At 38.9% G+C, this 20,365-nt stretch overlaps 5 protein-coding genes across 11 annotated transcripts; 2 read left to right on the top strand and 3 right to left on the bottom strand.

Annotated features, from left to right (window-relative positions):
* Nucleotides 1-22: 22 nt before the first annotated feature.
* Nucleotides 23-4,347, top strand: LOC136348848 (uncharacterized). Its single transcript, XM_066300006.1, has 10 exons — nt 23-182; nt 232-335; nt 388-459; nt 516-709; nt 765-951; nt 3,101-3,431; nt 3,487-3,624; nt 3,677-3,818; nt 3,874-4,067; nt 4,119-4,347. The coding sequence occupies exons 1-10, from the start codon at nt 92-94 to the stop codon at nt 4,340-4,342; spliced, it is 1,677 nt and encodes a 558-aa protein (XP_066156103.1). The 5' UTR covers nt 23-91; the 3' UTR covers nt 4,343-4,347.
* Nucleotides 4,348-4,354: 7 nt separating this feature from the next.
* LOC136348862 (protein commissureless 2 homolog) lies at nt 4,355-11,387 on the bottom strand. Of its 3 annotated transcripts, none has more exons than XR_010733732.1 (3): nt 10,880-11,387; nt 5,426-7,001; nt 4,355-5,293 (listed from the first exon to the last, which is right to left on the bottom strand). XR_010733732.1 is itself a non-coding variant. In XM_066300032.1 (2 exons), the coding sequence occupies exons 1-2, from the start codon at nt 11,133-11,135 to the stop codon at nt 6,712-6,714; spliced, it is 546 nt and encodes a 181-aa protein (XP_066156129.1). In that variant the 5' UTR covers nt 11,136-11,387; the 3' UTR covers nt 4,355-6,711. The 3 variants fall into 3 exon arrangements, 1 of the variants encoding a protein (XP_066156129.1); XR_010733733.1 differs by having other exon boundaries at nt 4,355-4,754; XM_066300032.1 differs by having other exon boundaries at nt 4,355-7,001.
* A 1,207-nt stretch (nt 11,388-12,594) lies between these two features.
* On the bottom strand, nt 12,595-15,713 carry fwe (Calcium channel fwe). Of its 2 annotated transcripts, XM_066300031.1 has the most exons (6): nt 15,606-15,713; nt 15,422-15,545; nt 14,857-15,064; nt 14,694-14,801; nt 14,432-14,580; nt 13,768-13,909 (listed from the first exon to the last, which is right to left on the bottom strand). In XM_066300031.1, the coding sequence occupies exons 1-5, from the start codon at nt 15,606-15,608 to the stop codon at nt 14,448-14,450; spliced, it is 576 nt and encodes a 191-aa protein (XP_066156128.1). In that variant the 5' UTR covers nt 15,609-15,713; the 3' UTR covers nt 13,768-13,909; nt 14,432-14,447. The 2 variants fall into 2 exon arrangements, with proteins under 2 accessions (XP_066156127.1, XP_066156128.1); XM_066300030.1 differs by lacking the exon at nt 14,432-14,580 and having other exon boundaries at nt 12,595-13,909; nt 15,606-15,710.
* Nucleotides 15,714-15,822: 109 nt separating this feature from the next.
* Nucleotides 15,823-17,241, top strand: LOC136348863 (U6 snRNA-associated Sm-like protein LSm4). Its single transcript, XM_066300033.1, has 4 exons — nt 15,823-15,924; nt 15,984-16,025; nt 16,076-16,358; nt 17,061-17,241. Exons 1-4 carry the CDS (start codon nt 15,922-15,924, stop codon nt 17,141-17,143), a joined length of 411 nt encoding a protein of 136 aa, XP_066156130.1. The 5' UTR covers nt 15,823-15,921; the 3' UTR covers nt 17,144-17,241.
* An 89-nt stretch (nt 17,242-17,330) lies between these two features.
* On the bottom strand, nt 17,331-20,202 carry LOC136348854 (P2R1A-PPP2R2A-interacting phosphatase regulator 1). Of its 4 annotated transcripts, XM_066300021.1 has the most exons (6): nt 20,085-20,202; nt 19,609-19,960; nt 19,092-19,185; nt 18,799-19,034; nt 18,529-18,743; nt 17,331-18,475 (listed from the first exon to the last, which is right to left on the bottom strand). In XM_066300021.1, exons 2-6 carry the CDS (start codon nt 19,752-19,754, stop codon nt 18,303-18,305), a joined length of 864 nt encoding a protein of 287 aa, XP_066156118.1. In that variant the 5' UTR covers nt 19,755-19,960; nt 20,085-20,202; the 3' UTR covers nt 17,331-18,302. The 4 variants fall into 4 exon arrangements, with proteins under 4 accessions (XP_066156118.1, XP_066156119.1, XP_066156120.1 ...); XM_066300022.1 differs by having other exon boundaries at nt 19,092-19,182; nt 19,609-20,172; XM_066300023.1 differs by having other exon boundaries at nt 17,331-17,955; nt 19,609-20,170.
* Between the last annotated feature and the right edge of the window lie 163 nt (nt 20,203-20,365).

Raw genomic sequence — 20,365 nt, 5'->3', positions numbered from 1 at the left:
CTTTCCCTTATGTGCCTGTTTAATCGATAGTTAGAACCCATGACAACCCCTAAAGTTTTCCCGTCACAAGTTGTCGGAACGTTACCCGAACATGGCAAAGAAGGGCCAGCCAGTTCAATTACAAATCGAAATAAGCAACGACGAGGAATGGGAAAAGTTACTGCAAAAGGAGGGCCTAATACGTCAGTCAATTATTGCTGCCCTTCAAGCCCTAACAATATATATTTTTAGTGGTGGATGTCTACTCCGAATGGTGCGGGCCCTGCCTGGGGATGCAGGCGAACCTGAAGAAAATCAAACTGGAGCACGGCGGAGACTTACTACAGCTTGCAATTGTAAGATCGCCGTTGCACAATGAACATTATGATGATTTAATAAGGTAATTAGACGAAATCGGACGGTATAACGTCCCTTGAGAGGTTCAGAAACAAAAGCGAACCCACTTGGATGTTCATATCAGTAAGCTGTGTGTTATTCATGAACCGCATGAATGTTAAACAAATTCGTGAGCGTAGAAGGGTAAAATGGTCAATCTGATGTTCGGTGCCAATTCCCCTAAATTAACCCGGCTGGTCATTGAGGAACTGAAGAAAGAGAAGGCGGAATCTGAGGGCCAAACCACCGATCGAACTCCGCTGGAAATCACCGAGATGGCTGATGATGAGAAGGTCAGGTATGAGGCAATTGAGTCTAAAGAAAGAGAAATCAGGTGAGGTTCAAACAAAAAAAAAGCCGAATTAAAGGTTTTAATTCAAAGCACGCAGGGAGAAGGAGGAGAAGAAGAAAGCTAAGGAGCTGCTGGAAAGGAGGACGAAGGAGTGTGAAAACATAATCAAAAATTTGCCTAACTATGGAGCGATCCTTATTTTTCCCTCGGCCAAGGACAAGTATAAAGAAGTTCTTAATGAGATACTGGATGAAGCAGGGCTGATCATACAGCAAACTGAAAAGGTTATACTGAATCAAAAGGTTTTCGTTCGTTAAGAAAAAGTTTCATATTGCCAGGTCTTGAACTAGGCATCTTTCAAGCACCAGGCAAATCCTTAACCAATACGCTGTTAATCGAATCGTGCGCGCGCCTTAATAAGACATTTAAACCCCGAATTGTAATTAAACAGTTTTTATTCGAAAGTCAGATAATCCAACATTGATTGATTGATTAATTGATTTATTTATTCGTAAATCGTATAAATTCACCTAAAATTCAAGTACCGAATAGATGGTAGAATCGGGTATGATTCGCTCACTGAAACATACTTACAAGTTTAAACCAAAACGGTATGATAACACAGCAATAAATTAATTCTTTCCATCATGTAACATGTCACCTGCACATTGATGTTCGTGTGCCACGTAGCTTCTGCTGTTGGTGCCTTCACAGAGATCATACGAATGTTAAAAAAAAAAAAAAAAAAATCTGGCTTCACCTCAATTTGAACTCGGTATCTTGCGATTGTGAGTCGGATTTTACACCCACACACCATTGATTAGCTCGCGCAGATTTTGTAGAACCGTTTATAAACGAAATATTTTCATCTAAATGATTTAATATCAGAGGCGACTAAATATATTTTCAGTACTCAACCGACAATTAAATGTATTCATTAACAAATTAATACATAATCGCACCACGTCGTTGTCCTACTACTCTCTCGCTCGGTAAAAAGGGGCAACAATAATTTAGCATTATCCTATGGAGTTATTCCATTCGTTTCTACTCTCTCTAATTAATAATTTGCCTCTCATTAAGCTTTAGGTGAGCATCAACAAACACCTAATTAAGAAACTTTTATTTTTATCGGTGTCACATGAATTAACTGCGGAACAACTCTGCATGATGAATGCAATGAGTCGATGCTGGTCTTAGTGAAAGTAAGCCTTCAATCTGAGTTTTAGGAGACCCACGACATACATATCCGCATTGTTCGTAAGAACAACCCTGAAGGAAAAGAGAGATTTGCTTAGAACACGATAGCTGAAAGAGGCAGAGGTGAAAGAGGAGAGCGAGGCTAAAAGTAATTTCTTTGGGGGGTGGTTTATTGTCAACGACAAGAGAATTCGAAGAGGAAAAGGAGGTCGAATATGTGATCCATTAGCCACTCACGTAAGAGCAATGATGCTGAGGATATTCTTCCAGAACGTGCGCTTGGATTTCACAATGATACCCCACTGATGTTTCCCCATAAAGCACGTAACAAGAAGTGCGCCTACATCTGTGTAAAGATGAATTTAAAGATGTTTGAAGTAACTTCGAGGTCCTGCAGATCACAATCTTAAATACTTGTAATAATAAGTTAATTAACGAAGCACAGAAAAGCTGATCAGGTGGTCTTCCAAACAGAAGAGATAGCGCATAATTGTTTGTGCCTGACTTGAGTCCCTTCGCCTGTCCCCAAACGCTCCTGAAGACGAAACTTAATGTGAGTAATTGCTCCCTGGACAGTATACCGACAGTGAAATATTGAGGAAGAGAGAGGACAGGAACAAAAATGGAAAAAGAGGAGGCTGATAAGCACCTTCCATTAGCAACGGCTAAGAGTACTTATTATTTCTTTTTATGGTGGAAAATAATATGCCTTGATTAAAGGATTAAAGCTTTCGTTTTGAACATAATAAGGGAGAAGGGCAGCTGCAACATGAAAAAGAAATAATTCATGCTGAGGGCAACGATGGATATGAAGGCGAAAGCCCTAAAAAAGTTCTTTATGAGGAAGGTGAGGTTGACCGTGCAGAAGGTGAAGAGCATTCTGCAGCAGATCGTCCGAAAGAACAAGAAAAAACTATCTCAAGAATTTTCAATTTTTGTTCAAGAATTTTATAATCAATCTTATCATCTCAAATCAACTCAAAAATAAATTTGTTTTTAATTAATTAAATTAGGTTATACAGAGCGATTCAAAAGTACGGGCCGTTGTTTCGGGAGCCTATTCAACGCATTAATATGAATGGCCCCACCTTTAAATCGTCATAATTTTTTTAAGAAACAATTTAGGAAAAAACGTATTTAAAATTTCATCTTGCATTAATGTGTTGAATAGGCCCCCGAAGTAACGACCCAAACTTTTGAATCATCCCGTATAGAAAGTGCCAATTTCTATAGATTAAACTCAACGATCAAATAATGGAGGAGCTCCTCTACTTCTCAGAAAACAAACGTTTACCGTTAAAAACAATCGAAGACTCCGGTAACAACAAGCTAAGCTTCGCCCTCCTCTTGAAGAGGGCTGGAGATCACCTCACCGGCAATATCGACGACGTGGTGCTCCAAATGGCATTTGGCAACCTCAGGAGGCATCCAGGGGATGAAAAGTCACCAGCCTTCAAGTTGAGGAAACTCTGGGTGGAGGGTGGAAAGCCCCGAGAGTGGGCAGACGTGGCTGAGAGCATGACTGTCGATGAGATTAAAGAAGTGGAGCAAGATGTGCTTTTAGGTTCGATTTTGAGATTCGGATCGTTTATAAGTTTACATCGTTATGGTTGTTCAAGGTATATGGGCTCCTCCTAATTCTTTTGCCAAAGGCATGACTTTGAAACTGTTTTTCCCCAACTTGGCAGCCCCCTTCATGTTGCCAGTTGTGGAGGAAGTCCCCTTGCACGTGGCAGTAGCGTATGATGCGTTCAAAGGTTTGCGTAATCGAATTGAATTAATCATCTCGCCGCTACAACATCCTTTCAGCCAAGGATGTTTTTGACTTATCAGAGAAGTACCCAAAAAAGGTGATAAGCTTCGGTTATTTCTCCAACGACCGCTCTGGAGAGGCCAAATTGTTGGGGAAAAACACCGAACAATATGAAAACAGGAACGAGACTGTGACCTAGTAAGGCCAAATTCCGTTTGCTCATCAAAACTATTATCAGTTCCTCTATTTACAGCGAAGAGAAAATTATAATTCAACTGGCCAAAGACGACCCCCAGTGCTTCATGGATTTCATGGACTTGGGGCCTTCGTACATCAGCTCCGACGTGGAAATTGGAGAGCTGGATTGTAGGTACTTTTTCCCTCCTGGATACAACACTCCGGAGGCCGAAATCATCACTTATTTGAAGAAGAAGTCGAAGAAAAAATGTTAGATTCATTAGTAGGTTACTTTGAGTGTATTTGCTAAAAGAGTTTCAGGCAAAATTGGCAAGCTAAAGATCGTTTCTGAGCAAATACAAGATGCTGATGTGCAATCCAACGGTGCGGGCACCGAAGTGGACACATCGCTGATGGATGTTGCAGGAGAGCAGGAGAATGAGGAAGACAGTGAGGAAGGAGGCGACGACATGGAGAATGGCGATGGAGGGGGGAGAGGAAAGGAGAACTCTGATAAGGCTACATCGCCTGTGAATGAACAGTAGAACAGTCCAGGATGTTAGTCAATTAGCAATTCGTTTTATTCAGACAAATGTTACCAAACAAGTATATCTAAGTTAGCTTCGACGGAATGATACCTAGGATTAATCGATATTTCCAGAACAATGCATCCATCCAGGTTAGTTGAGCTTAGCCTCGAAAATGGTCGTTTAAGGCACAATAATCACGCTAACAATAAACATAAAAGGAAAAGATAAAGAGTTTTCTTGACATTGGCGAACGCTACGGGGTTGAGAGCCATCTTTCACGCCCCAATCGAATTATTCATCGGTAGTGAGCGAGAGCCGAACATCAGAACTCTACCGCCATCTGTGCGAGTGCGCATCTACCTAACCGTCCCCAGGTTGTTTTATCAGACGTTCTGCGTATTTTCACATCCTTTTTGATGTTAAAACCCTGGAAAATGTATAAATAAATCATGTCGGGAGCGTAATTGATTAACATTTAGATGGGTGAATGCTTGCGAGTTTTGATAAACCTAAAATCTCAATTCCAATAAAGAATTTTTGAACGCCTACACGTTAAAAAAAAAAATCCGTTGCAATTCCTTCGAGTACTAAATTTAGAGAATCGTGTTCCAATATTAACCAAAATAAATACTTCACTCCGTCTAACTAACAACGCAAACGTGTTTATTTTCAGAGCAAATAGATGTTTTTCCTAATTCACCCCGTACAAATACCATCCATAATAGTTATTACCATGTTGGCAAATTAACATTGTTAAAGCGGCTTCGATAAGTGAATCATCAATCAAGTAACACCTAAATATGTGCGTTTATGCAAAAACAGTCTCGCATAAAGGAATCTTTCGTGTCTGCACCGCAATGAACTTTGCAACGTTACGCAAAGGCTATTATTGTGGCACGTCCATGGGGTTTGTTCCACCTGAAAGCCCAAACTTTGCGAGGGTTTTCGTTGGTTGCATGGGCTAATCTGCAACGAGTTTCGATTTCCTATTAATACCTAAGAACGTTATTACTCAAGAGTAATGTTTTCTGTTTCTGCAAACCATTACTGTTACAATCATCATTAGAGTTACATATTAATTACTACTTAGTTAATTACCTAGTTAAACATTAAACCTCCTAATTACAGCCATCACGCCACAACACAAAGCATGCAAATTCACTTATTTATCATTCATACTTTATTACGCCTATCAACTTAAAATTAATAACATTTGACGTCATGTCGATGTCACTTTTCGTTATTTATCAAATAAAAACTATAATTTCAATTCTTTACAAATAGGCGACTAAGAAGGCACCTTAATTAAAGTGCAGTTTTATTTTACGTCGAAAATAGCATTCAAGATAGCGCAGAAATTGGGTTAAAACGGATAAAAACCGATTCCCCCTTGATGGCCATGACGAATTTGCCTACGAACATCGGAGCTTTTTAATTAATAGTCCATGGCAACGCAAAGACGAACTGAAACCACTTATTATGAAGATGCAGCTGATTATTTTATTAGGGAAAAAAACGAGAGTTTTTTAAGTCTGAAATGAGCAACCTCCTTGAAAGGCCACTTTGTACAACGAACAATTTCAAAATATCAGCCAATTTTCTTGCAATAAGGCACTAAGCACCGATTTTAGGCGAAATGCCCGACGGTTTCTTGATAATGGCGAATGAGGTGATTTGTTAAACCACAATTGGCGGGAGGGGCGCAAACCAGCGCCATCTGCCGGAACGCGCCGTTCTTGAGTTACGCGGTAAGAGCTTTCGGGCCAATTTAACTGCATTTTCGCGTTTGAACACATAAAAGTTTACTTATCGAATGAAGACTCGGTATTTTCATTGAGAAATGGCATTGGCCTTGAAGAAATACAATTTAAGGACTAACACGAGCTTAAACTACTACTAACAATGATCGATTTCTTAATTTAACACAGCCAGCTGCATTCAGTGTGCTAACCTGAACTAACCTAAACTATCTAATCTAACTTAGCAATGCCTTTACGTTGAAACTCGACCAAATTTCCTTGAAATGTATGAATAATTGGAAATTTGATCTACGAACACAACTATTATCAGTTCTCTGTTATATCGCCGATATAAATAATTTGGGCTATGGAATCATCGAATTTCATATTAAGTTATTATGGAAGTTGGCAGTTTAGTGTTGCAACGTAAATTCGCAACGCAATATTACATCAATAAGCGATCAATTACGTTAATTTCCAACTGGTTTAAATGAGCATGGTGGTTGACGTATAGAACGTGTTCTTTCTATATTTGCCTAAACGTTTAAGTGTGGTACATTCCGAAATGTAAATAATATATTTACAAATAAATAAACTGCATTATTTCAAAGAGGAACTCATCGGACAATAAACCACAACCTCTCTTCAGGTGGGCTTCGTGGCACTACTCTCCCCACCGTTCTTGGTGATGCCGAACAAATTAAACATGGACAACGTGCCGCTTTGCCCGTGACCACGCCCTTGAGTCCGAATTTCATTCGTCGCCTCTTGAGCACCACCGGTCGTTCTCACTTGCTGAGCTTCCCTCGTTTTCTCCTGAACCCGCTTCAACTGCTCCAAGGCCTCTTCGTATGTGGGCAGTCCCGAAGCTATGGTGTAGCTGGGCAGATCGACTTCCGGTATTCCAGCTTCGAGATTGCCGTGAGGAGAGAGTTCTGGAACAAAGGCGGGAACGTGAGAGTTGTAAAAGAATGCGGACGTAATGGGGTCGGGTCAGCTTCGATTCGAAGGATTCGAAAACCGCAAGGTCGCCATGGGACAGGCTGTAAGTGAGTTATATCTGTTGGTTCGTAAGTCCACGGTATTCAGTAATATGCAGAGGGTTCAATAAAGAAGCTCGAGATTCCGTGGCTTAAAAAAATCACACCAAAAGCTCGGTCGAAAATGCCCTAATCGAATTTTCGTGTTTTATACAGGGTGGTCGAACGAAAATTTGGCAATCCGACTTTCAGTATTTAAAAGGAAAGGGTGTAAAAACGCCCCGACTCGTCGATTTTTTTATGCAAAGGGGACAATTTCTTATTGCATTTTCAATCCTTCGAGCTGAACCCTCGAACGGAGGTGACAATTACCCTCGAAATTTCTAATTGCAAGGGGTGTCGCCTGATACTCCACTTTAACGGCAGTTGCACCCGGGCTATAATCTCCAGGTTTGAATCGGGGCGTGGCGCCATCTATCGGCACGCGCGTCTGACTAACGCTATTAAATCGTTATTAATACTTATTTACATGACAAGGGAAGAAAATAGCTATTAACGCACGAGCGACAACCAAGAGAGACGATCGCGCAAGTGTGTTAAGAAACTTCCTTGCCAGTTATGGATGGTATTTCTTTGAGCTTGCTCGACTCGAGCTATGTGGCGAAAATCCGATCCGGAGTCCAGGTTTTCCCATGACGGGCGACAAGGCGATGCTTTTGACATTTTGTGGCGTATCGTCGTCGAAACTGACATCTCTTAGCGGTTTTGGACACGCGCAGGACGTAATAAGTCGTCAGCGGGGACCTGTCTTGAATATTTTTAGCTGCGCTGGTAATATGGCGCTGTGTCTACCGCGCATGTGGTTTGACCAACGCGCGCACGTGGTAAGATTTACTCTCGCGACTTTGGGCCGTTTTAACGTCGCAGCTGCGTTATCTTTTTAATTATTTGATGTAGTCGCGGGCGGGGGCTCCAGCCCCGCGGCGGAGCCTTAAGGTTCGCAAGTCAAGTCGTCAATTTAAACGCGTCTCCCAGGCGCGACTTTTATGGTTACAATTCCGTTAACCCTGGCCGATTCAGAGAGATGGTCTCTACCGAGAAGACTGACGTTTCAAATCAATTTTGTCGTTTGTAATTACCGCGATCGAAGGTCGGTAATTGCTTATTTTTGCAACGACTCCCAAAACAACGGTACCGAGAGTACCCGGTTCATTAAAATAATACTTGCAGAACCCAAGCGGAAAGAGTGGAAACATTTATACAGTTACTCCTGGTAGGTTCGGCTTGGGAACACCGTCTCGGTACCTTGGAACTGCCGTGACAAAATAGAACGGCCTTATTGCTTTTTTGGAGATTTTACCGCAAAAAAGGCATTAAAAGGCCATTGGTTCGTGGTCGGGCGGTGATTCTAGTCCGCTTCCATCCGGCATTAAAACCGTACGCATTAGCAACAATTGAGAAAAGTTTATCTCGCATACAACAAAATCCAGGCGGGCAAAACTGCTGATTTATCATATATGTTAATTCCTGAATAATTAATATTGTGTTCCGACAGTAAAGTATCCGGAAATAGTAATCTACCACGAACTATAAACAGAGCTATAAAACGGTAATTACGCTGTAGCATTGAAGCTGTAGCAAAATAAATTATTTATCGTTAAATTGAAACAAATTCTGCAGTAATGGATCGAACGTTATATCACCGAAACAGGGTCAATGACAAGTGACCATGAGAGAGAAACTGTCTCCATTAAACAATGGAAGCGTCGTAATTTCAAGATTTCTCGCCTTTGTCGCGTAGTGAAAAAATTGGACCTTTGCCTGGACAAAGGTCCGGCAACGCGGAATTCCCTGAAACGTTCGATTATTTTCGTTGCACAAAATCGCAGAAACGTTTAAATCAGATGGAAAATAAACCGCGGATAACGATTGTCTTCACCACGCATAACGAGTCGAAAGAACCAGACCGAAGGCTGGTCGTAATGGAGGAAATCGTCGATGGGCCCCGATTCCCGAAAACTAAGCTTTTGCTAGAAGTTTCCTCATTCCGTCGCCCCACCGTCAAATCCGCGTATCAGGGGGGCGATTCCAGGACACGGAAGTCGTTGAAATTGTCACTGACCTACAGCGTAAAAACGCAGCGATATCCTCGTAGTTATCACACTTCAAACAAGTCAGGCTGAAAGGAAAATATTAGCGTGCAGATACGGAAAATGACCTTCTGAAGCTATTGGGGTTAATACTCCGTAATGAGGTTACTACACGTGTAGCCCGTTTTCCTGGCAATTGCGGTCATTTTTGAAAATGTCCCCGCGTGCCAAGTGGTCACCTTCTTCGCGAACCTTGGAAATAGCGCAAAATGACGCAGATCGAAATTGTTCAATCGAAAAAAGGTTCATTTTATGCGTGCAAGAACGAGCCAAAACCAATTTAGACCCGACTCGATCGAGGCTCGAATCGCAGCATATGAACTCATCAAAAAGATGGTTTACGTGTTAACTCGTTTAGCTTGCCGTTAACGCGATTCGCATTTTTAGTTGTTTCATATGTTAATGTTATTGGCTTCCTGAGCTGACGCTCGTCCGACATTTCTTCAACGTTCGTCAACATCGCTCGCATTCGTACTGACACGAAATGCCGGAAAAAAGGTCACTTTAACCTGCGATAACGTTAATTATATCCATTAACCAGGCAGCGGTACTCGATAACCGCAGATATCACAACGGGAAACGAAACTCCACCCATTTTCCGCATTTAAATATATTATTTCTGCACCGGTTGCAATACCCTGTACACCGGCCTGGGCCTGCCATCCCATAGAAATTGACATCACTTTCCCATATTTGTCCTACGCAATTATGGCTAATCATTTCGAACGCAATCGAATACGGAATCAGACGAATTATAATATTCATGGGGAACTCAAGGTAAAAAACATGGCACGAGAGGCGATCTTTGCGCTTCGTGTTGTGTGGTTCAGCTGACTAATCTGTTAACTTGACCAGTGCTTTATTGCACAAAATAAGATGGAAATAGGTCTCCGATAGAGCATAATTGCCATCGTCGATGAAACGGAGTTTCAATCGGTCGAGCACGCCATTGAGGTAAACGATGATCACGTCGGCAGACTCAAATTTTCAATTTAATGCGATTCAGACTTGGCGTGAGTCACGCTCCGCGCCTACCTCATCCACTGAGGCGCACTAGCGAAAATCCCGCGCGAACCAAAAAGAAGAAATCGTCAACTGGCTTCTTCAATGAACCTTCCACGAGGTGTCGAAACCCAATACGATCTATGGTAATGAAAAATCATCGTATCTAATTACATAATTATTGCTGTTACGTTAACTGGGTTAGTCATCGGTTACTTTTACAATTGACCCAAAAAAACCCATGTGGAACTACTGAACAGATGTTTTGGGTTGTGCAAGCGCGGCGAGATGTCAACTATCTGAGAAATGCTTTGTTGCACGTTATTTACGACGCGAGGGAGGTAATTTTGTTTGTTTTGAACCTTGAGAAGGCCCTAGATTACGTTTTATTGTCCGTTCAGGCCGTCGCCAGTGCAAGTACGAGTTTGCTGCAGTCCCTCGCCATTTATTCCTGCATGTTCTCCGTGTTGTCGGCTGCAAGAACGCGGCCGAACCGCTAGAAAATGTCTTAAAATCGCTCGTGCGAAAGTAGTCACATGCGCGTTCCGTAAGATGGCGCCAGTAGGGATTTCCGCTAAGACATTTGATTGACCCCCTGTAGGGGTCATCATTCATTCGCCATTGTCAAGATAACCTGATGCCCTTTCATGAAACAATTTTAAATTTTTATCATAATCTCACCTCTATGCTTCCACTCTTGTATTTTATGGTAAATCAAGCAGGAGCACATGAAACACACGCAACTGAGCACCATTAAAGTGAGCACGATCCCGACCCAAACGTCCGCCAAAAACTGCTCGTAAACCGGATCGGAAAGGGACGTCACATCCGCGTCTTCGCCAACCTGAGATACCGAAAATTCCGAAACGTTGAAATCCACCGCTTTGATGGATAGGGCGTCCAGGGGCGACGTGCCTATGTCCAGGTTCAAATCCATGTGTGTCCGCGAAAAGGAAACTTTCACTGCATTTGTTTCGTCGAAGCTAAGGCGATCTTGTGCGTGCCTGGCCGTAGCACGACGCTACTCGATTGCATTTGTTTAAACAATTGAAGTCAATGCCGCCTCGTTGTCTTGAAGCGGTTGAATCGCGACTATCTTGCGTCCCCTCCAACGAAACATCGTAAAGGTGTTAAAATCATATTATAGATTAGTTTCAACAGATAATGAATGAGCCATGATTCACATATGGTTGATGAAGGTTCACTATAATGTTTCACTCGCGTGTATCATGCAAAGTTCATGTTCTTTTTACTAATTTAAATGGGTATTTACTAAAACTTTTATCGATCTACAGTTTAAAAAAGGTTCAAATAAAAACAAAGCGTCATCATATGCATTCGCACCCCAAAAATTCGGTTATGAACGGTTATCATGGAAAATTTACCAGGAACGATCTGTAAATCTAACACAAAGTTATGAACTTCTGTAACATTTTTTTCTCGCTCACTTCCGGAACCGCCATAAAGTATTACTTGAGAGTTGCATTCCTAAGTCTTGCGTAACTTCCGACTTACATTGCCTTTCTCCTCTTTTCTTGTTCTTGCTTAAAGCCTTATTAAATAGATAGATTTCCTTAACTTCAGAATTACCATGTATATCTCTCCACTTTCGATTTGTTTTTAAACTGTTGTAACATCACATCTACTAATTCCAACAGAAAGGAAAACCGATTCCGGATCGTCAGAAACATGTGCAGTACACCGGTGAGAAAAAAAAATTCACGACTGTCTCCAGACAATTTACCTTTTTTTTTCTTATTGAAACAACTAATGGGGATAAAAATTTTAGTCTCTTCCTCACCCTATAACCATCGTCCTTGTCATTTCTTTATTAATTCTCGAACATCTAACGCCAAAGAAAGTAAGAGTAGTAAGCTGTATAAGTTTGCCACTTTCTGTATCTATACGTAAAACTCGGTCACAGGAAACGTTTTGCAGATTAAGATCCAGCACTGAACCTTCCAGTACTCTTCTCAAGTAGTTAAGTACTTTTCCCTATTTGGTGATACTATAATTCTCTCCAATAAATTATCCTTCACCATATTGACAAGATATTTGCCTGGGTTCCCTCTAAGTATTTTAATAGCCATCGCTAGTGAAGTATTGAAAATATTTTCCACATCTATCAACTCATTACGAAATACTAACGAATTTAATTCGTTTACGTTTTTTCGCACGTTAATAAAGTTGTTCTAAAACAACCAACACGAAATGTTATACTAAGCAAATTTGCCACGTTTGGCAACGCTGCTTGGCTTTTACGTATACATCGACGTAAATACAAAAAAAAAATCACGTGACCTACTGTTCACTGATAATAGCACAGAAATGTGTAGCTTCAAGTCATAGACAATTCAATAGATTTTCTCATATTTTCAATAAGGTAAATAACACGATTTAAATCTTCCAGCTTTATTGCTACAATAACAATACAATACATTTTTATACATCACATTTACGCTAAAAGTACCATTACGATCTAGTAATATTTTTATGTGAATTTAAAAATTACATAAGTCTCCGTAATATAATATAAGACAGCATCGCAATCTTCAAATAAATCATAGAATATATTATATACCTACTTTTCGGAAAGACTCAATTTTATAACCCTAGGTAGCTGCGAAATGACCAAATTTTTCATTGCAAAAACCAATCTTAAGTGTACTTATACGCTTTGGTTTAAATAGATTAAGGATTAATTGACTTAACTACTACTTCTTCCTGCTGCTTCAGAAACTTTGAATTAATACAATAACAAGATATGTTTGGAGTAACCTGTCTAATTCAAAGAGATTTTGTTTGTTAACGAGGAATTTTACGTGGAATGCAAATGTTTGAATTTCACTCAGGTATAACCTGAGAAACTCGTACTTTCTATAACGTAAAACAATATATTAATTATTACTACTAAGCGATAATTGAGCTTGCTAAAAAACATTATCATTAAAGAGATACTTAAACTATGTAAAAGAATAATTGTACAATTCAATTTGGCCTTTGAATTACGCAGAGATTTAGTTGCTTTAATTTGAAATCATCCACAAATCATTTGATTAAAAAACCACATGGTGTCATTCCTAATAGTCTTACAATAATGATTAACTAATGAGAAGTTCAATAGAGTTTGCAGTATACAAGGCGCAAAGGAAGTAACCGAACTTTACAGTATGAAGTTGATTTATCATTATTTTCTAGCTAGTCCAATACTGTACTAAAAATTACTCTAACGTATTATTATAATCTCAATGACAATGTGAAGCAATACTCTTCCTCTAACTTGTGAAGCAAGAATAGTTTTGAATTCGGAAATCGAAGGCAAAGCGCTCTATAATGCAGGAAATCCCATTGACTAGAACACACACTGCAACATATTAGCTGCGATTGCCTCTGATTTTTTTTAGAAAGGTTTACGTTCATTCTCAGCGGCTAATTCGCTCCAAAAGTCAAAAGTATTAAAATAAATAAATAAAAATATGTATACATTTTGGGATGGTTGTTCAGACTCACAAAAGACCTTAATTTAAAGGAAGAACCAAACGGAGTTGTAATGACGGTCATATGTTACTGTCCAAAACGGGGGCTCCTGTAAAACTGATGGGTTGCGCGTTAGCCACAAGGTTAGAGCGCATGTTCGAGGATGGAACGCCGCTCGATGGTCGGGCAGCCTCGGAAGCAGCCGCTGCTTGGCGCATTTCTTCGACAGACGCCCTAAGAGAACTATTGTAAAACCAAGCAAAATAGCAAACAAAACTAGCAAAAAAATAAGTTTTACTTTCATTTCATAAACTAATCAATATTACATAAAAGATCAAATTAAATGCATTCCGCCTCCAATAAAAATACAAAATTAAACATGCATATACTTTTATGAAGGATGATTCCTCAACATACAACAAAAATTTTAAGGAGATAATCTTTGAGTCAAAATGAGGAAAAGTTCCTATAAACAGATATCCAGAATTGCTTCATTTCCAAAATTTCAAAAGTGTTAAACAAGAACAACCATCTATTTATGAAAGGGTTTAGCAATCACTTAGAACATTAGATTCTTGTAATTTAGCGTGTAGTAGCCATTTTAAAATATTTTGATATGAAACAATTCTCAACACATATTTGTAGGAACTTTTTTCTTATTTTATCTTAAAGAATATTCCCATAAATGTGTACCACATATTTAGAAAACACCCTTTAAAAAAGCAAAACAAGCAAAAAAAAGTGGATTTGGCATACACTGAGCAGAGCCCATTTACGTGGGGCGCCACACATCAGGATCCTCCATAAGTGTTGCCCTTTGTTGGTCAGTAGGATGACCACCAAGGCCTGTAGGTGAAGTTGCCATGTGTGGCGAAGCAACCGCTGCCATATCCTCTCTCGAAGCCCTTTATTACGTTAGGGTTAGCAACGAGAGTTTGTGTTAGTGAGCCAATGAATGAATGTCCCAAAGTTTTTAAAGCCCCCACAGACAAACCATTACCCAAAAAAATGTACTTACTTCTTTCCTAAAGCCATCATACCATAAATAACTCCAGTAGCAAATATCAAACCACTGCCTAAAATGGTGCATGTCCCAATTTCGATAATGATTGGTGGAATTGCCATGCTGCAAGGCAACTCCAATTTCAAACATTATAATTATATAGAGAAACAATACTAACATAACATATGCAACAGCCCTGTTCCAGAATGGTCTGTGTTCCACGACATCACTTATCCTTTGCACATGATCGATGAACATGCAACAGCAGGGGGCTTCAATACACAAGACAATAAAGCCTGCCACTATTTGCCATAGACCTGCTATCAAAGCAGCAACATTGGCAAGCAGGATGCTTACACAGTTCCATATTCCCAGGAAAATGGCAACTACATCAGAATTTAAACATAAACAGGTAAATTAGAAATTAATGAATATCTATGGAATGTAATTGATTTTTTAAATCAGAGCAGATACAAAGAAAATTAGGTTGTGAAGTAATTAAAAATTTATTACTCAACTAACTGTAAATCTTATTGCTCTAGAAGAAGAAAATTTTAATTTTATTATCAAGGCTTTTGTTAAATATTATGAATGTTTATCTTTAACTTAAGGGTTGATCTCTACTATTCCTTAACAACCCTACAACATTTTCAGCCCTTATTTGAGTAATTACTACTAACAATGGATACAAACCCAATGATTTTACATTAAAAATAGATTAATTTGCCAATAGTTCTACTCACTAAAGCCTCCCAGTGTTCCAACCCCCCTACCAGCAAACTTCAACCACCAGGAGACTTCGTCCTTTGATACAGGATCCTGGCCAGGTCTTGCCATTAAGGCAGACATTTTCTCTTGAAACGAAGACTGAAACAAACATTTGTGACTTATATTAAATTAATAAATTGTATTTTCTAAGCAATTTACCATTGTAACTTGAAAAACTGGGAAGAAGGCAAAAAGTCACCAGAAAAACTACTACACGGGAGACGTCCTTGTAAACGTCATAATAAATAGACTTCAAAACTGACACGTGTAAACTTCATTTGGTTGGTTGGTAAGAAGATCTTCTTCTGTCTCTCTTTTTCAAATATTCTCGGATAAAGACAGAAAATGCAAACATCACTTGATCCATGAATGTCTTCTGTAATTCGATTGTTTATTTTTTTGTGAGGTTATGATTATTTTTTTATAAAAATAATTATTTTTGACTTTCATTAATCGTTTTAAGCAACGATTTAAAATGGTAAATTCTTTATAGCACCCAACGACCATTCATCATCTAACTCCATTCTTACGTTTCAGCTGCCGCTCTCCTTATTGAGAACCGCCCAAAACCATCCTATGGTAAGTAATAGCACCCCAATCATTTCACACAAGTTTAATCTATACTTCAGCTAGTTGAATTAAAAAACGGCGAAACATACAATGGACACTTAGTGAGCTGTGACAATTGGATGAACATCAATTTGCGCGAAGTCATTTGCACCTCCCGAGATGGTGATAAGTTCTGGAGGATGCCAGAATGCTATATCCGAGGCAGCACCATTAAGTACCTGAGAATCCCTGATGAAGTTATTGATATGGTTAAGGAGGAGACGCTTGTGAAAAACAAGCAGGGTAGAGATCAGAGAGGTGGAAGAGGCGGACAGAATCAAAGAAATCGTCCAGCAGCAAGAGGTGATATTTAGATATAATTATTATTGTTGACCATGATACTCAAAAAATTACTATTTATTTATGTACTTCATCAGTAGATACTAAAAACATGAAAACACCAAGCTAAAAGCTTTAGACTACAAAGAAGTAATTAATGAAATAATGCTTCACTACTTCCTACAGCAGAAAATATTTTCATTCTCCAAAACTGGTGAGGGAGCTTTTGCAAACGTTATAGAGATATCTCTGTTTTCTTCAGGTTTTACCAATTTGTACAAAACATTTTTTAATGGAATTTTTTACAAAATTGCTAGTGAATGGCCCAAATTTTGCCTTTTATAAATCCCAGGTCAAACTACGCTTTTTAAGCAGCTTTACTCTATTAAAAGGCCTGGACACTTTCAACAAAACCCTTTTCAATATAATAGTAAAGTGTGCTGTTTAATATTATCTTGACATATTGAAGAACCCATTTGTCACTCACAAATTGAGATCTAGTTACAATGAGAGTTTTATACAATAGACTACAAACTCTAGGTTTTGTAAATTTCAGTTTCAGAACTATCATTGAAATCCCCCAGAAGCTACCAGAATGTTTCACATTTATGGTAACAGTTTCAATGCATGAAAAGCTTCTTTTTTGCTTGATAAATGTGTTACATTCTGAAGGGAGCTATGCTATTAAACCTGTAATATGAATTCATATGTCCTTTTTCTTTTCAGGTAACTTTGGAGGAGGTAATAGACCCAACAAACCTCCTGGACAACCGAAATTATTTCAAAAAAAACAAAACTCCAAAACCTAGTTAAGTTCCAAACAGTAATTAAGTTGTTTATTTAAGAATATTGTAACTTAGGTTTATAGTTGACTGAGAATTATTCAGATAAATAACGAATACACGAACTTTTCATTATGTTTTAATCATCCGATTTGAAGTCTAATAAAAACTGGTTGGGGAGAAAAGAGGATACAACAAACGGGGTTTTCATAAATTATTTATACGTAATATAATAAATAACAGATTATTTATTACAATGTGGGGTAAAACTTACAAGGTAGATACATATCTGAAAACTTGACTATGGCTATTTTATATTATTTTGTTTAATCAGTCTCTATATTATAACGATAGTCAAATGATTGCTCAATGCACGCTTTATGGTAAAATTCGATTATTATGCTTTTTGGGATACAGAAATGAGAATTTAATACATTTACTTGTTTGAGAATTACATAAAATGATGACTAATATATGACTTATTTTCATTATATCAATACAAATATTAAATGAGGACGACGTACCTTTAGTTCCAGTTTTAGCAATCACTAGAAATCTATAGGCAACATATACCAGATTTTCCGGTAAACGCCGAGTGTATTTGGCACCACCAGCTTACATTACTAATATTACAATTTATTTACAGTATTATAAGTTACAAAAGAAAAGGCAGAAACATAGAGATTTGGGGCACATTGCAGACTACAGACTTTTGATCGGCCGATGAATACAGGCACATGATGATGATGCTAACCGATCCGACTATTTCAGCTGACTGTTTAGTCGATAGTCTACGGGATCCCTACCGTTTCATCCCCCTTGGTAGGGGCCAATAAACCCTGGGGAAGAAAATGCGACTTACTTCTGCTTAAAATGTTTTTTTTTTAAGATGGATAAAGGATGCATTTGGTTACGTCAATATCTATGCTACATTAAGATATAACTTTCATGAGTTTTTAATTTGCCTCTTTGGTTGAAAATATGAAAGAAGTTTCACCATCTCAATTTTTATTATTAAGTCGTAATAATGATCAATATGAGGTTAAAAAAACATTTTCTTTTCCCATAGCAAACCATCTCTAGACACACACACACACTACTATTTTCCACAAGAACCCATCCTTTCCCATGATCACATCTAAAAAGCGTAAATCTTTTCCAATTCCACGAAGGGATATTAATATAATTAACTGGGACTCTCCGCCATATCGTGATCTCCTTTGCCCACCATCATAGGCTCCCCCTGGTTGCTCCCCTGTAAAGTCGGAGAAGGACTATCGACCCCCCGAAAGGCGAATCCCGAACCTGGAGAATCGGCACTAGAAAGACTTTCCGGAGTGCCCGCGGAACTTAGAGAACCTGCATAAATCCCCGTTTTTGACGCTGAGAGTTGGTTTCTATGGAAGTCCTACCTGGCAAGGAATTTGTGGTAGTAGACAACAATCCTCTAGTGTCACTCAGTGAATAACTATAAGCTCTTTTAGGTCTGGGACTGACAGAAAAGTCCACATCCCTTTCGTCAAGTTTTCGTTTGGCACCACCTAGAGGACTGGGCCGCAATAGAGAAACTGGACTTTCACTTCTTCGCGTAAAAGACCTCCTAGTGGGACTTTGAAACCCATAACCTCTGTAAAGATAATTTTTTATTGTTGTAAATGCCTCTGCAAGTTTGGAAACAAAACCTGGTAGGAGATGGTGAATTACATATAAAACTAGCAGGAGGCAAAGTGACATGAATCGGTCCCATTCTATTGACTTTGGAGTCGCTGGGAGATTCATTCATAAGAGAGATATCCTCCCAAGATTGTGAGATCTGCATGGCATTGTGAATTTCTTTTTCATGAGCCAGTTCCCGGGAGTTCGAGGTTACTTCATGCTCTTCTTGCCGCAGCTGATGGATTCGGCGTAAACCAGACACCTGTTGAGTAAGATTTTTGAATCCTCAGTACATGGATCCAATAGAACAAATACTTACTGGTGATCCGGGCATTTGACTGAAACTGGCACTGTGGCGCCGATTTCTAGTGGGATTTGCAAATCCAAATAAATTTGTAAATGAGGCATGGCTACTGCAAGTAAAAGAAATAATCCATAAACATGAATGTAGTTAGTGGAAATATTGGCTGCTTTAAAAATGAATCATGTTAAACAGCAAAATACAGACTGAAACCACCTCAGATTTCATGATCACATCAAAGGGATATATTTCTTGTAGTTGGTAGCATATATTTTCTTCATGAATTGCTCTCATGAAACAATCAAACAACGCTATACAATTTTACAATTCTGATTCTTAATACAACTTTTTTAGAACCCAGATTTAAAAATTGCAGCTTTAAGATCCTTTTACACCATCAATATACAATTGTAAGCTTATAAATATCGTTTATAAAATGAATATTTTAATGCTCAGTATTTTTTCTAGTAAAATCCTCAAACAATGACTAAAAGGTAAAGAGTAAATTCAAATTGAAAATCAAAAAATGTCTCACCAGGGAGTGGAATTGCTTGAATTAACTGCACTCATTGTGGAATTGGAAGCCTCATTTATCATAGGGGCACTAGAGCAACGTTTCAAGGGGCCAGGGGCGCTTCCAGGGGCTCCATCAACATCCATTGCAGAATTTGAGGACGACATGAGGGAGCCTTTTCTTATTTAGCATTTGACCTTATTTTCCATTGATTTCCGCCCCTATCTCTGGCCATCAACACAAAGAAGGGTTTCTGCAAGGCTACTGGCACTTGTGGGAATTCTTTAGTGATGGAGAAAGCTCATGGAAGGCGTAATTTCCATTTCCAATGGAAAATTGAAATAGATTTTCTCAATACAATTGCAAAGTAAGTCTGGAAAAGTTGTACTAAATCATGACCATTAGGGAACTGCACAGTACAAAGTTATTTAAAAAATAATTCTTTAATTTAAATGTTCAGTCATTAGGTGTGGTTTACAACAAGAGGAAGAAGAGACCTTCTGAGCGGATAAAAGTTCCTTTAGTTAAATTTCATGGAGATTTTAAGTTTACCAATTTTACATAATTCAGTACAATAGCTTTCACTTTAGCAACCTTCAACTTTAAATGCAAGCTTTCCGTCATATGTCAATGAGACGTTTGATTGATCAATTTTCTCATTGTTCGATAGAGGGCGGACCCGTTGGGGGGTTTGTTGTATTGATGCAATCTATTCCCGTCTCTCCCACCTGGGTAATTTTAAACAAAGACGACAATACACCAGAAGAGACCTGAAATG

Source organism: Euwallacea fornicatus, chromosome 35 (genome assembly GCF_040115645.1).
Source record: "Euwallacea fornicatus isolate EFF26 chromosome 35, ASM4011564v1, whole genome shotgun sequence".
NCBI classification, from domain to species: domain Eukaryota; kingdom Metazoa; phylum Arthropoda; class Insecta; order Coleoptera; family Curculionidae; genus Euwallacea; species Euwallacea fornicatus.
Note: the sequence above shows the minus strand (reverse complement) of the source record. Positions and strands in the feature narration are given on the sequence as shown.

What these genes read in the sequence shown, in the direction of transcription:
- LOC136348848 (XM_066300006.1), top strand. Translation starts at nt 92, where the DNA reads ATGGCAAAGAAGGGCCAGCCAGTTCAATTACAAATCGAAATAAGCAAC. An exon ending in TCATACAGCAAACTGAAAAG is followed by an intron (nt 952 to 3,100) that starts GTTATACTGAAT and finishes CAATTTCTATAG; the next exon opens with ATTAAACTCAACGATCAAAT. An exon ending in GAAGAAGTCGAAGAAAAAAT is followed by an intron (nt 4,068 to 4,118) that starts GTTAGATTCATT and finishes AAAGAGTTTCAG; the next exon opens with GCAAAATTGGCAAGCTAAAG.
- fwe (XM_066300030.1), bottom strand. An exon ending in TGGAACACTGGGAGGCTTTA is followed by an intron (nt 15,065 to 15,421) that starts GTGAGTAGAACT and finishes ATTCTGATGTAG; the next exon opens with TTGCCATTTTCCTGGGAATA. An exon ending in ATGATGGCTTTAGGAAAGAA is followed by an intron (nt 13,910 to 14,693) that starts GTAAGTACATTT and finishes TAGTTCTCTTAG; the next exon opens with GGCGTCTGTCGAAGAAATGC.
- LOC136348854 (XM_066300021.1), bottom strand. Translation starts at nt 19,754, where the DNA reads ATGTCGTCCTCAAATTCTGCAATGGATGTTGATGGAGCCCCTGGAAGC. An exon ending in TCAAGCAATTCCACTCCCTG is followed by an intron (nt 19,186 to 19,608) that starts GTGAGACATTTT and finishes TTTTACTTGCAG; the next exon opens with TAGCCATGCCTCATTTACAA. An exon ending in AATTCACCATCTCCTACCAG is followed by an intron (nt 18,744 to 18,798) that starts GTTTTGTTTCCA and finishes TTATCTTTACAG; the next exon opens with AGGTTATGGGTTTCAAAGTC.
- LOC136348862 (XM_066300032.1), bottom strand. Translation starts at nt 11,135, where the DNA reads ATGGATTTGAACCTGGACATAGGCACGTCGCCCCTGGACGCCCTATCC. An exon ending in ACAAGAGTGGAAGCATAGAG is followed by an intron (nt 7,002 to 10,879) that starts GTGAGATTATGA and finishes CCTTTGTTCCAG; the next exon opens with AACTCTCTCCTCACGGCAAT.
- LOC136348863 (XM_066300033.1), top strand. An exon ending in CCGCCCAAAACCATCCTATG is followed by an intron (nt 16,026 to 16,075) that starts GTAAGTAATAGC and finishes TCTATACTTCAG; the next exon opens with CTAGTTGAATTAAAAAACGG. An exon ending in AAATCGTCCAGCAGCAAGAG is followed by an intron (nt 16,359 to 17,060) that starts GTGATATTTAGA and finishes TTTTCTTTTCAG; the next exon opens with GTAACTTTGGAGGAGGTAAT.